Raw genomic sequence first — 15,016 nt, 5'->3', positions numbered from 1 at the left:
CCCAGAGGAGCCTAAGGCGACAGGAGGACTAAATGTAGCGGGGTGTCCTGCATGGGATCCTGGAACTGCAAAAAGACATCAGGGGAAACAAAGGCAATCTGAATAGAATAAAGGCTTGGCAGTGTGCATGATGGCCCCTTGGCGTTCTTATCAGTTCAGTGAGAGTAGCAAATATCATTGCTTTCTCCATGTTGCACGTGGGGAAACTGAGGCTTAGCAGAGTCCACTCACTGGCCCCAGGGGCCACAGCTACGAATGAGAATAACATCTACTCATAGATATTTACTGAGCACCTTCTGAGAGCCAGACACAATGTGACACTCTAGCATGTCACATGTCATTTAACCCTTATGAAAGCCCGGGAGCCCCTTTCACGGGTGAGGTGTCTGGGACCCAGAAAGGCTCCATAGGTCACTCAGGGAACCGATGAGTAGCCCCGAGTGCTCGTGAGGGGTGCCGAGGAGCAGCCGTCGAACGTGAGGGCCAGTGTTCCAATGTGCTCTACAGAGCCAGCCACCAACGTGGACTCAGGTCACCTGGGTGATAGGGAGGCATCTCTGTAATTTCAGCACACGTTGGGGCACTGAGTCGGATGTGGGGTACCCACGACAGCTGCCCCCCTGCCCTGTCAAGATTCAGCATGTGAAGACCACTGTGTCTCCACACCAATGCCCTAGCCCCAGTCCGGACAGAAGTGTATGACACGTGTCCTCTTATGCCCCAGCCACACTCACGGCAGACATCATCAATCGATTACAGCACTCTTCCTGCCGAGCCCAGAGAGAGCTTCCGAATCTGTCTCAACACAGCATTCCAGCAGCCACTCGTAATTGAATGGTGCCGGCGCCTTATGGGTTCTCTTTACCGCTGTCTGCCCTGGGCAGTCCCACACCATAATTGAATTGCTGCTTATTTCTGAGATCTTCCCTGATTTGAGATAAATACCTTTCTGATTTTCACAACACAGTGGAGAGGAGAATACTCCATCCAGTTTTTTCTCCGGGACTAACAAAGAAGTTCCCCATGGTAGTGGTGGAGAGCGTGAATTTGTGCCCTAATTTGGGCTTTTATCGTTTCAGGGGCACTCTCTGGCTTCAGGCTTCTGAGAGGAAAAGATTTCTGATTGTTCACTTTAAAGTCACTGTGGAGGTGGTGTGAGGTGAGGGTTGTACCCTTTCAGAGTCTAGAGCAGAGATTTCAGAGTTTCTTTTGCAAAGGACCTTCCTATCACAACTTACCAATGACAGAGCCAAACCCCCAGGGTATACGGTCTGGGCCCATGCTTCCTCGGGCACAGAAACATTTTTGCATATTCTGTGGTCATCAATAGGCTGTTTAATAACGCTTCTTTTGGGACATCTGATTTCCGAGGGAAGAGAGTCCAGATTCAGGCCAGCCTCCCACGGCTTAACCATACAACATCTCCCTTATATTTGGTTAGTTTTATGGGCCTAGAGTGTTGACCATGTAATAATTTTCTGGATAAAATTCAGAACAGCTACAGGGCAAATCCACAGTTTATAGCATCTGTTGTGGCCTGGCAGAGATCAGGGACCTTCAGGCATGAATTCTCACTTGACGTTTAAAGAGCTCCCCAAGTGATCCTCAGCGTCTGGGGATACAATAAAGCTCCGTGTCGCTCTTTGCTCTTGGCATCTAATTACATGCCATGAACTCTGTTAGAAGAGAACTGTAGATAGGAGGGAGGGGGATTAGTCCCTTCCGCAGAAGGACAGAAGCATGTGAAGCAGTGATCGTGGCTTCTGTAGGCACAGGAAGCATGGCCGACCTTTGGTGTCACTCATTTCGTGCTCCCTACAGCTTATTTCCCGGCCATGGGCCAGAGGCACTATTTTGAGCTGGGGCTCTCGGCTGGCGTGGGGAGTCTAGTCACTGGTTAATGGGTGTGTCTCGCCTGCCACCAGCTACACGACTGTCAACATCACACGAGCAGTGGCTTCTCTTCACTGTGCGTGCAGCGTTTCTCATTAAGGAGGCACTGGAACATTTGGGAGCTGGAGGAAATCATAGACCACAGAGGTGTTCTGGGACTTTAGAGCTTCCCTTATCCTCAGGGTGCATCTTTTGGCAAATGTATCACGTGTCCCATTTCATGGATGAGTACACTGAATCTTAGAGAAGAGTCTCAGAGAGTTACTCACAGGACTGAAATAAAAATTAGACACAAATGGAAGCAGTCCTCTAGAATGTTCTCCTGGAGATTCTAAACAGTTTGTTAAACTGTATTCTCAAGAGTGGCTGTGGTCCCTGGTGGACCACTGGGTGATCTGACCACCTACTTTCCAGGAGGAGCATTTTTAGCTTTTCCAAAGAGGTAAAATGTCCCTCCCCCACACGTCAAAAGGCCATCAGACCCATCTCATAATGTTCATTTCCAAGAAAATGATCTTGACTCTCCAGAAATCTAATAGCAAAGATAAGGACGGTTATCTTTAGCAGGGTTGAGTTAGAGCAGTTTTCATGGACTCCTAAACCCTTCGAAGTGAAAGGGGGGCATAGAGATCCATGGTTACAGCCCTCACTCCACAACAGAGACAGTGAGGCCCCGAGAGGGCCACACAGCCTTCCTGTCACCTTTTTCCAGGGCACTAGAGGACTTGAGAGGTCTTCCTCAGTTTGGAAGCACCATCAAGTTTCCGTTTTCTCTTCAGGCAGGGGCCTTATCTAGCCCAGTGCTCTGTGTATGTGAGTGTGTGTGTTTGTGTGGGTGTGGATCTGTGCACACACATGCATGTATATTCCTGCTGAGCTTTCCCCGTGGCTTCTGCCTCCCTCCTTATGTAAGAGCATCAGCCTGGTAGGGAGAATGGAAGCAATGAGGCCCCTCATTGTCTTGAGGACTATAATTCAGCCTCTTTACTCCAGGTGAAGAAGCACCAAGCAGCTCTAGAAACTTGCTTCTGGGAGCAGGCAGGAGGGCGTGGGAGGGACGGGTTCTCCTCTGAGCTTTCTCGAGGGCCTGCAGAATCAGTTAGAGCCGTGAAGAAAGTCTCCGCTCTTTTATCTTAAATGAGAATGCCGATCCAATTGCTTTTTACTGAATGGGTTCCACTTAGTGGGGGCAGGAAGAGGGCAGATGAGTTTGGAGATGTGACTCTTCCCCCTGATGTCTGGCGGGTCACCCTCCTCACACACCACACCTCACGCCCCTCCTGACTGTTCACAACCCAGCCCCCAGGTTGAGAAGTCCATGAATAGAACTGCTGTCCCAGCAGGCCTCACCCCTCCAGGCCCCTACCCGTGAATGTGGGAACGGACATAGGGTCCTTTCCTGGCTATCATGTCTCCTCTCCTGACAAGTCCCTGAGCCAGCAGCCACCAAGGAGATGTGCCTCTCCACTCAGCTGAACTCTGTCACCTGCCCCGTTGATGTGCTGTGTTGGGGAAGCGAAGAAAACAGAGGTGTCCAATGATGCCACTCATTGGAGCAGGGAGGAGTCCCTCTGTCCTTGCTCAGTGCCCCTTAGTTAGGCATCAGCTGAGGTGAGATGCGGGGACTCAGGCCGAGCCGGTGGATGGAAACGTCCTCGCCCCTGGGGGCTGGGACCTTCCCCTAACATTGAGCAGATTTACCCTCTCCTCCCTCCTGCCTGCGCCCCTTTCACATGGACCGCCAGACACATACCAGCCACTCACTGTCCAGGGCACACACCTCCATTCCCAGGCCATAAGCCTCACACACACATACATGATATGTCTCTCACACACACCTCCTCCCATACCCTACGTCTGTCACACACAACTCCTCCCACACCCCACGTCTCTCACACACACCCCCTCCCACACCCTACGTCCCTCACACACACCTCCTCCCGCACTGCATGTCTCTCACACACACACATATCTCCTCCCATACCCTACGTCTCTCACACATACCCTCCCACACCCTATGTCTCTCACACACCTCCTCCCGCACCCCATGTCCCTCTCCCACACTCATCTCACACACACACTCTCACACGCCACCTCTCTCACACACACACACACCTCCTCCCACACCCCACGTCCCTCACACACACACTCCCATACCCCACGTCTCTCACACACACACCTCCCATACCCTACGTCTCTCACACATACCCTCCCACACCCCACATCTCTCACACACACACCATTACCTGTCCAGCCAGCCTTTTTCAAGCTTGTTTGTCAGTCTCATCTGCCTTTTTGATTCCATGTGCCATATGAGGGTAGCTTTTTCTACAACTAAAAGAACAAAGTCCTCAAATGCTCCTTAAGTATTTTCTGGAACCCAGTGGGTGGCTGGGGTCAGCCTAGAGCAGGAGGGAGCCATCTGAGGAGCCCATGACTGGGAACCAGCTTCACCCTGGGACCATGTCTGGTTCTTATACCTCCTTCCTGCCCTCTTGCTCAGGAGAAGAAACAGGGCAGCCATCGAAGGGTGTAAGCAAGAGTGTGACGAGGCCAGGTTCTTGAAGTGAAAAACGTGCGCTTTCTAGAAAGAGGAGTCGCTGGTGTCTCCCCGTTGCCTTCCACACCAACAGCTGTGGGCAGAGCAGGGTCCCGTGGCCCCTTCTGGGATCCTGGCCTCCTCTGCAGCCTCCCCCAGCTTCTCCCTCTGCTCTCTCTGCAGGACTTTGGGAAGTGCCCACGACTGAGGCTGTTTACTCAGGAGTACATCCTCGCCTTGAACGAGCTCAACGCGGGGATGGAGGTGGTAAAGAAGTTCATTCAAAGGTGGGTTTCCCAGCTGGACCCCCTCCCCACCTTGTCTACCAGCCAACTCTCCTCTCCACCCCAGAACTACTCACGCCACTGATGCCCAGAGAGAAGCTGCTTGTATTCAAAGGCCCCAAGCATCTCATCTTCTAAGGGGGTCATCTGGGTCCTCCTGACCCCATGTGGTCTGAGACGCTTACAAGCTGTGTGACATTAAGCCAGTTGCTGTACCTCTCTGGTCCTGTTTACTCCACTGTCCACAGGGGTTGTTGCATAATTAAATAAGGTGATACATGAGGAAGCCCCTGGCACAGTACCTGACACACAGTAGGCACTCAGGAAATGGTACCAGTTCTAAATAATAGGATTGTTTCCATGGGTCCCACACCTTCCACACCTTTGGTTTACGAGTGCTGGGTGCGTCAGGGGATAGTGCCCCGCTGGTCCCAGAGGTTCATCATGGGGAGGATTTGAACAACCACCTCCCAAACCTGGGCAAGAGGAAACCAGATCTTCTGGTTCTTACTCACTTCTGGTGTTTTGGAGGAGAGGGCTTGCTTTTTCTTTGATTTTAAAATTTTCTTCCTGTGTCTCTGTCTCCTTATCTGGAAAATGAGAACCATAGTACTTGCTTCATTCGGTTAATGCGCAAGTTCAGTGAGCTAATATCCGTAAACACTAGGAACTGTGTCAGCACGATGCAGATGTCAACGATCACTGTCATGACTCTTCTCATTTTTTAAGAAAATCAAAAGAGCCTGTTTAAGCTGGTTTTGAAGCTTATGTGTTTCCTAAGTATACTCACCTAGAACTCACAAAGCATTTCTAAATCCCAAGGAAGTATCCCTCTGCTGGAGCCCTGGTGACTTCAGGGTCCCTTTAAAGTACCCAGTTATGGTTTTGTAAAATTTTTTCAGGTTAGGCCTCTCTTATCAGTGGCCACAGTGATTTTCCAGGAGTGTTACAGATATTATGCCCAGGCTCCAGACAGCCCTGGAGTAGCGGTATTGGCCTCCATTTTACAGATGAGAAAACTGAGGCACAGCGATAGCCATAATGAATAACAACAGCTGGCGTCCAGGGAGGACTTAGCAAATGTGTCCCAGGCCCTGTGCTGGGCCAGGGTGACCATAATCGTTTTTCTTTCAAGGCAGGCCACTTTTGAGACTAAAACGTGGTATTATGAATTATTATTCCAGAACCCCCAGGCATAAATATGACTGTCCCGGGATATATGACTACCGTATGCTAAGTCTTTCCGTGAATCAGAAAACTGGGTTGTTCTCCGAACCCACTGAGGAGGGCTCCACGCCCCCCACCCGCCTCCCTGCGTGGGCGCTGATTCTGCAGCGGCCTGCTCACCCTGTGCTCTGCTCTCTTCCAGCATGCACGGCCCCACGGGGCACTGCCCCCACCCCCGGGTCCTGCCCAACCTGGTGGCCGTGTGCCTGGCTGCCATCTATTCCTGCTATGAAGAGTTCATCAACAGGTCAGCCCTGCTACCCCCAGGAGAGCCCGCCATCACCTCGGGATGGGGACTGCGAAGGGCCGAGTCACCGGGGAGGGCGGCTTGTACCTTGGCCAGCCAGGCAGGTGGAGTGGCGTTTGCTGGGACTGCCCCCAGGGTGTTTGCCAAGCCCGTGCGCTCCCCGATTCCCGGCCCTGAACCTAGCGATGTTACTGGAAAAGCAAACACTGTGAATCAACACTGGGAACTGCGAGACTGTTGTGTTGCCTTGGCTTTAGGAGCAAGTGTTTGATGCTGAAGATTTCTCACCACCTGGTGCGTGTGACACATCGGGGCTTGTGTGAGAGAGAGCGTGCGTGCATGCAGGTGCAGGTGTGCGTGGGGGGTGAGTGTGCGTGTGCGTGCGTGTGCACAAGGGCTAGCAGGAGGTTTTCTCCCTTGTCTCCATCGGCAGAATTTCATTTTGCCCGTGGTGCGCATGGATTTCTTGAGTGCCTGTGCGCGTCAGGCACGGTTTCAGGTGCTACTGGGGGAGATGGCCTACGATACGCAGGATCGAGTCAGATGGGGAAAGCCTGCGAAAACAAGAAACTGGCACCATATGCTAGCGTGTGGCCAGAAAAGGGTATGGCAGGGTCACTGCCTTGGGTCCTCCAGGGTTTGGGGGCAAGCAGCTTATTAGGGACGTAACCTGAGGAAGCTCTGGGAGGGGACCCAAGAAGGGAGGACAGCCAGTAGGTCTGATGACCACGGCAGGCACCTGCACATTCCCCACTGGGACCCCCCCAGGAGACTGTGTGGAACATGTCTGAGCCATTCCCCTGAGGGATGATGGCGCTGGGGTAGTTACTTACCAGCTTCCATTCTTTCCTGAGGTTCACTCCTGGGATGCAGAGTGACGCAGTTGCCACTAGTCTGTGTAGAACTTTGTACAGTGACCTCTGGGGTCATTAGAGAGGATGTGATGCGCAGGACCAGGTAGCATCTGCTGTAGCTCTCCTGTCCAGTTGTTCCAGTGCTACACTGCACAATTCCCAGGGGCCCAAAGTGTGTGTAGCTAGAGCTACTGTCCTTAGAGAGAAGGTGGTGGAGCATTCTGACACGCAGAAAATCTGCACAAATGAAGCTTCTAAAACAAACACTGTACTTTGAGATCTTGGGGAAGGGGCCACAAAAGCTCATTAAGGGCATATTTTCTCATGACAGGACTCGAGAAGGGAGGATGACTGTTTTCAATGTCCGTAGCCCTAGGTCCTGATATTCAACCGGGACCTCTCCATTCTTAAATCATTTCCCTGTTCAGAAGGAGGTGATAGAACCCCTGGGGCCGGAACATGAAGATGTCATGCAGGGCATTCATAAGCGCTTGTTCTGTGCCCTACAGCATGTTATATTAAAGGCAAAAGAAACAAAAAAGAAGCAGCAGCAGGTCAAAGGGTAGCCCTTGGCTAGTACCACCATCCCGGCATCCCAGTGTGCAGGGACGGTCACTTGCCCTTGGCCTCCCACATTGCAGCTCCGGAGCCGGTCGCCATGCATTTCTAACTCAGGCCACCCTAGGAAGCAGGGAAACCATTCGGACTGTCACACATTCTCAGGCTCCCTTTCCTGCCGAGGCCCGTGACTCATGTCGGCCTCCCAGGGCCCGCTCGGTGGATGCCTGGCCTGGGATTGGGAGGGGGCAGGAGCAGGAAACAGCACCTCCCAGAATTTTCCCTCTGTGTCCTCAAAGCCCTGCCCAAGTGCCCTGGAGCAGGTTTTCCTGACTCAGGAGCAAAAAGCAGAAGAACTCTGGAAATCTCTCTCCCAACACCCACCCCAGGAGAAGGGCAGAGGTGGAAGGGACCAGAATTAGGAACTGCGCACACTGTTGCACAGACAGGGGCCTGGGGACAGCAACAACCAGCTCTCATCCTTCTCATCCCCTCAGCCCTCGTCTGATGACAGCTCATTATGTGCCAGGTGCCGAGGGCACAAAGGTGAACCAGTTAGATGGAGCCCTTGTCCTCCCAGAGCCGACAGGAGATGGAGGAGTAGCGAGGGAGCGTGGTCTGTGTCAGGGAGTTTCAACCTATCCGTCACAAAATCAGCACATTAGCTAAGCACACATGTACCCTGTGACCCAGCTGCTCATAGCTTTGGGGACGTTCATCAGAAGACACGTACAGGAATGTTCTAGCAGCGTTTTTTGTAACAGCCCCTAACTAAAATCTGCCTCCACTCCTATGACAGGAGAATGGATGGACAGTTGGGGTCTGTCCACACAAAGGCACGCTATAGAACAGCAAGAACGGAACGGATGAACGAGAGCAACAAACAGTGAATAAATCTCACAAAGGCAAAACTGGGCAAAAGAAGCCAGACCCAAAAGATACATACAGTTGTGATTCTTTTTCCTGGGATTTCAGGAGTAGGCAAAAGGAATGTGTGGTGGTGGGGGCCAGAAGGACGGCCACCTTTGGGGTGGGGCGTTAGCTGGAAGGGCATGAGAGAAGCCTCTGGGTTCCTAGAAACATTTCCCACCTTGCTCTAGGTCAGTGGCGCTCGGCTGGGCGCAGTTGGGAGCCCCGCGGGTGTTTGGCAAGGTCTGGAGACCTTTTGGGTTACCATAGCCTGGGCGGGAGGAGGGGTGCTGCTGGCATGCAGCGGGGAGAAGTCGGAAATGCTGCTAAGCACGCTACCGTGTCCGGGCAGCCCCCCGCAGAGACTGATCCGGCCCCAAATGTCAGTGGTGCCGAGGTGTAGGAATCCTGATCTGGCGGCTGGGTGTCCCACAAGTAAAAGTTTATGAAGCTTGGCACCTGAGTTTGATGCGCTTCACTGTCCAGGGTGTGCTGGAGTCCTGTTGCATTGGGAAGCGCGTCATTTCCCAATTCCATAGTCCCTGACGGCTCCTTGATAGTTTGGGTTCAGTCGTGGTGGGCATATTCTCACCAAGGACACTGGCAAATGCTGCAGCCGGGGCTCCTTTTTTCTGGCGAGTTCTTGTTGCATCAGCATGAAACTGGTTTTATCTTAAGAGGAAAAGGGGTGCCCAGGCCCCATCCACTGTAATTCGGATCTAATTGGGAGGGCCCTGGCATTGGTTTTTTGGTTTTGGTTTTGGGTTTTTTTGCTCTTGTTCTTTTTTCATTTTAAACTTCCCAGGCAAGTCAAGTGTGTGGCCAGAGTTGAGAACTCCTGCTCTGGGGGGAAGTGAGGGAGGGATCCTTCACAGAGGTGATATTTAAGTTGAGAGCTCCTGGCTCTTGGCAAGGCAAGAAGCAGGACAAGGTGATCTAGGCAGAGGAAACAGCACGTGCAAAGGCCCAGAGGTGCAGATGGAGTTGGCATGAGTCACCTTTTCCATCTCTGCTCCTTAAACACCTGCTTCAGAATCCCCGGGACACGGCATTTCGCGGGTGGGCCCAGGAATTCTCATTCTTTGCAGCATCCGCAAGCACTCTGCTCCTCGATAAAGGCCGCTGCAGGGGAGAAAGGGAGGGAAACAGTGTGAGAGCAGAGCGAGGGGAAGAGAAGCGAAGATGGAGTTGGGGAGGACAGCAGCCTGGCCAGGCCGTGGGGGGCTAGTACAGCTGAGCAGCTCAAGCTTCCTGTGCTGAGCACATTCCGATTCAGCAGGGCTGGGCCGGGGCCTGAGACTCTGCTTGTCTTCCAGCCTCCCAGGCGTGCTGGTGCTGCTGCCTGGGGACCACGCTTTGAGTGGCAGAGCTGGCCCTGTGTTTCAGTTGTGTAATCTGAGAGCACAGGGGTCACCGATAGGTTTTAAGCAGACTAGGACGGAACTTGATGAGCTGTCAGTTTCCAGATTCCCCCCTGGCTTCTGCTACATGGAGGATGGACTGGAGGGGGGCAAGTGTGACCTTGAGCGGATTGCAACCAGGTGCCCAGGGTGGAGGCCTGGGGAAGGCGAGGCAGGTCCTGCTGCTTCCTGCATAGGCCTGTCCCAGCTCCCAGCTCAGAGCAGCGCAGCCCCCTTAGAGCCCAGAGTAGTTTCCTGTTAGTTCCTCCAGGAAGTCATCGTAAGGGCTGCAATGCTGGGGGACCTTTGCCGGGCTCAAGTCCATCGCATCCTGGTGGTCAGTCCCTGGAAGATAAAGCCCCGTGTCCTCCGGGCCTGTCCACAGTGCTCTCAGTGGGTACATGATGTACTCACAGAAGAACAGACAACTTGACCCAGGTTAGCATAGCTCACTGGAAAATCACCCGATCTGAGCCAAACAGCCTTGAAAATCCACTCCTAAATCCCGGCAGAGGCAAACAAAGGGAAATGGAGTGTTGAGTATTTGGGTAGCAAATTAGCTCTGAACCCATGGAGATAGTTACACTCCCACCCCCGCCCCAACCTCGCCCCAGACCACACACAATTTTCCATCAGCCGTTGACTTTAGCTGATGGGTTTTGTTATTCCCCAGCAGAGTTCAAAGTGTACTTATTCAACATCTTTGGTGGGCTCAGCTGAGGCCTGGCTTGTGGCACATGCCGGAGAAGTTCGGGCCCTCCAGGTGCATTGCACCCGAAATCTGTGCTCAACCCAGTCCTTGTGCACAGGAATGTGTACATCTCTTTGCAAGCACAGGGCACGTGTGTGGCACATTTAGGGAGGGCCTGGATCAGCAGCTGTTTGTGATCATGCTGTCATGCTCAGAGCCTCTTGGAGCAGCGGACTCAACCTTGACCGCACACACAGGGAGCCCGGAAAGTCACTGGTATCTGGACCCCAACCCAGAGATTCTAATCAAATTGGGCTTCAGGATGTTCAGAAGTGCCCGCAAGGGGGAGTAGTATCCAGCCAGAGGTGGAAAGCTCTAGTTCAGGGGCAGAAGTGTGAAGGTGGCGAGTGGAAGAAATCAGGGAGGACTTCTTGGAGGAGGAGGATCTGCACAGGACCACTGTGGTGGTGAAGAGCCAGGGCTATGTAGTCAGAGACCTGATTTCAAATCCCAGCCACCTCCACTTATAAGCCATGTTATCAAGGGTAGGACATTTGACCTCTGAGAGTGTCTGCTCACTGATAACATGGTGGTGGTAATACTGGCCTTCCCGAGAGGTCTAAGAATATCTGTGAGGCCTGGGATAGCCCTCAGTGCTGTGCCACGCCGGAACACCAACAAAGGAAGCCCATTTCTGGGATTGCCTTCACTCTAATGAGCCGCCCACTGAGTGAGGAGGTGCTTTAGCCAGCCTCAAGGCTCTGACAAGTCCTGCGATATAGAGGCCTAATTTCAGTGTGTTTGGCCCAGCATTTCCCACACGGATGTGACATCAGGGATGCCGTGGAGCCCTTTTCTCAGCAAACCCCTGTTACCAAGCATCGTCCTCCAGGTGGTTGGAGATGCTGTACCTGGGGGTTCAGCCAAGAGCAGGGGTGACCCGGAGGGACCCGCAGACTGCAGGAGGCTAGAATTCTGGGGTTTGGGATCCCTTTGAAGTGGGCTTCCAGGTGGAGAGTAGATGCTGAGCTTTCTCACCTGGCCAGGGATGGGGCAGTAGAGGTGAGGCCTGGGCCACCCCCCCAGGGGGGAAAAGGGGCAGCTAGACTCCAGGATGCAACTAGAAGCGAAGGCACTTAGTAGGTCTCATAGATGGCCAGGGAGGGCCTTGTGGTGGAGGTGACGGCCACGGCCTCGTGGGTATCACGTAGAGATTAACGTTCACTCCCCCATTCATCAAATGTGTGTCAAACGCCTTCTTTGCGCCGGGATTAGAGCCGGAGCTTCAGTGACAGGTGGACGCCACCTCCGCCTGGCCCCGTCCGGAGACCTGGAGCAACCCACTCTCCCAGCCTGAGCCTCAGTTTCCTCCCTCGTGGGGTGGGATAGGACACCACCGGCTCGCGGCACCACCACCCGCTTCGGGGTATGTGACGGCTCAGGCCGGTGCGGGCGGCCCTGCTCACGCGCCCCCTCCGCTCTCCCGGCAGCCGCGACAACTCCCCCAGCCTGAAGGAGATCCGGAACGGCTGCCAGCAGCCCTGCGACCGGAAGCCCACCTTACCTCTGCGCCTTCTGCACCCCAGCCCGGACCTGGTGTCTCAGGAAGCCACGCTGTCCGAGGCGCGGCTCAAGTCGGTGGTCGTGGCCTCCAGCGAGATCCACGTGGAGGTGGAGCATACCAGCACTGCCAAGCCGGCGCTCACGGCCAGCGCGGGCAACGACAGCGAGCCCAACCTCATCGACTGCCTCATGGTCAGCCCTGCCTGCAGCACCATGAGCATCGAGCTGGGCCCCCAGGCCGACCGCACCCTCGGCTGCTACGTGGAAATCCTCAAGCTGCTGTGAGTGTCCCCTCTGCGGGCCTGTCACCAGTGGGCGGGAGAGGGGGACTCGGTGGGCATGCTGGGCATGTGTGCACACGTGTGTAAGCGCGCACACGTGAGGTGTGCGTAAACGCGACTGGGTGCCCAGGACGCAGATGCGGGGCGTGCGGGCACACGTTTAGGGTGTGTATGTCTGTGAACATAAGCTCTGTGCGTGATTGCGCGCGCACACGTGGGGGTGCACGCAGGGCTGTCGGTGTTCGTGTCTGCTTATTTGGGCACATGCGCAGGGCGTGTGCATGAGCCTGACGTACACAGCTGTGTCCGTGAGGTGGAGCGTGTGTGTGTACGTGTGTGCATCCAGCTGCCAGGATGGACGTGAGCCCACGGGCGCCCAGGTGTGTCTGTGAGTGTGTGAATGACTTTATATTTTGCGGGGGGGGCGGCCCGTTCTGAGTTTGTGAGTGCATGTGTGTGTTCAAGCGATTTTGGCTCCGTGCAGCTGTGACAACACGTGTGTGTTGCCTGAGTGTGTGTGTGTGTGTGTGTGTGTGTGTATGCATTTGGAGGTGGATGTGCATTTTTCTGAAGGGGCCTGTGTGTGTTTTGAGTGCCTGTGTGTGTGTGTGTGCACAAGTGTGAGTGTGTCTGGGTGCTTTGTGCTGCTTTGTGCATGAGCAGCTATGAGTGCGCATGTGTGGCTCTGAGCGTTTGTGCACAAAACTTGGAGCGCGTGCGTGTTTCTCTGTGTGTATGTGTGTGGATCTGCGCACGAGCCAGCACGTGACTGTGTTTCTGTGTCATGTCGCCTGCATGCTCTGTGTGTCTTTCTCTGTGTCCCAGTGGGCAGGGACGGAGCGTGGCGTGCAGAAGCTGGCACTTGCAGGCGCAGTCGGTGGTGGCAGGGGGGCTTTTCAGAGGGATTGTGCGCGCGACCGTGTGGTCCCCTCTAACCAGTGCAAGGTGCCTGTCTAACGACCGGGCACCAGGGCCCCTCGATGCGGGGCGATGCCTGGTTCCTGGGGCAGGTCCGTGTTGCCGGGCCTCCGCCGAGTCCCGCTTGTTGCCCGGCTCTGCGGCTTCCGCTCTGCCTCTCCCGTGAACCTGTGGTTGCCCAGAGTGCGCTCGTGGGCTGCAGGGTGGAGGCACGTGTCGGCTGCCTGGTGAGCGGCTGACCTGGACTTGGGAGGTGCCTAGGGGTGTCCCACATGCTGGAAAGCCGAGGCCTGTGGTGCATACGTGCACCCGTACTCGCACAAACACACACACTCCCCTAGGCACCCACGTCGTGCAGCGACTTCTTGTGGCTTGAGAGTTGGGGTGCAGCAACCCCAGACACTTCCTCTGTCCTTGCTTTGGCCCCTGAGAGGGGAGGGTGAGGCCTCCCCAGGGTCAGCTGCGGCCTCGCCCACAGTTCTGGCAGCAGAGGCCAGCCGAGGGCACAGCCACATTGAGCCGCCTCCTCACACGCCCTGCACCTGCCGAAGGAAATTCCAAATTCTGCTCAGAGGGCGTTGCTGAGAACACAAGTCAATTTCTTTAAAGCAGCGGGCAGCCCCCGCTTTCTCCCAGGAGTGGCGATCAGCCCTCCAGGGGACAGGCCGCGGCCCCCTTACTTCCTCCAGCTGTTCTCCACAAACCCCTGGAACTCCCAGGCCTTCTGCTGGCTTGGGCCCTGACTCACGTTTCTCACTAAGCACTGACGGTTTGCCTTTCATCATGCAGTTGACACACATTTTTTTTCCTTCTCCATAAACATGCTCACGAATGCGGATTCTGTTCTCCCTGGTCTGCTTCCAGACCTCCTGCCTGCTGCCAGGGCGTGGGGTGGGGGGGGGTCAGGTGCCCGGGCCAGGGCTGGCCACCGGGAGCCAGGAGGCATTCCTGGCCACTGCCCAGAGTAACACCTCACCCCTGCCCGGGGGGTCTCCACAAAGCAGGTTTATACTTCTGGAAGCCTTTTTCACCTCGGGGTGGAGGGAGAGGCTCAGGACATAATTCGGACTTGGGAAATTCTTCCCGAGCCTTGCTTCCTGCTTAAAAACGTCGCTGGCCCACCAGAGGCCCTCAGACACGTTGGACGCACAAACTCCAGCAGCTCCAAAGGACGGTACCTTGGCAAAAGCAGCAGATTCAGAGCCAGACTGCTGGGTCCAGGGCCGTGGATGCCAGGGGTGGCTTGTGGCCTTGGGCGAGTTAGTGGTCCTCTCTGAGCCACGGCTGCGTCCAGGCACGAGCGTGAGAGGGACGTTCCCTGGGCACTGGCGCGGCGTAGACGCCTCGCAAGCGCAGACCTGGGCAAGTGGGAGTTACTACACTTTGTGGTTATAACAGTGTTCCCTCTATTTTAAGATACCATTGGGAGTGAGATGCATCCTCGATTTAATAGCAGCAGTTTGAGAGGGAAAAAGCCCCAATATGGCATTCAGTGCACACTCAGATCGCAAGAAGCGTGCGTTGTCTGGGGATTGAGGGCGTGTGGCCATCTCACTTAGCCTGCTGTGTAACTGGGGGCAGCGTTTTTGGCTCCTGGGCCTCAGTTTTCTTGTCTGTACAATGGGTATCGTGACGTAGGGCCTTTCCACTGC

General features: G+C 54.7%; 1 protein-coding gene across 2 annotated transcripts in view; it reads left to right on the top strand.

Moving 5' to 3' along the window:
- The window catches only part of CMIP (c-Maf inducing protein), a 227,421-nt gene that overhangs the window by 191,331 nt on the left and 21,074 nt on the right, over positions 1-15,016 (top strand). For both annotated transcript variants that reach the window (XM_035024719.1, XM_035024720.1), the window contains exons 8-10: positions 4,616-4,719; positions 6,086-6,190; positions 12,093-12,446. In XM_035024719.1, the coding sequence (XP_034880610.1) occupies positions 4,616-4,719; positions 6,086-6,190; positions 12,093-12,446 (563 nt within the window). The remainder of the gene's footprint in view (positions 1-4,615; positions 4,720-6,085; positions 6,191-12,092; positions 12,447-15,016) is intronic.

This window comes from Mirounga leonina, unplaced genomic scaffold, assembly GCF_011800145.1.
Source record: "Mirounga leonina isolate KUSES-001 unplaced genomic scaffold, KU_Mleo_1.0 Mir_180, whole genome shotgun sequence".
Lineage (NCBI taxonomy): Eukaryota > Metazoa > Chordata > Mammalia > Carnivora > Phocidae > Mirounga > Mirounga leonina.
Note: the sequence above shows the minus strand (reverse complement) of the source record. Positions and strands in the feature narration are given on the sequence as shown.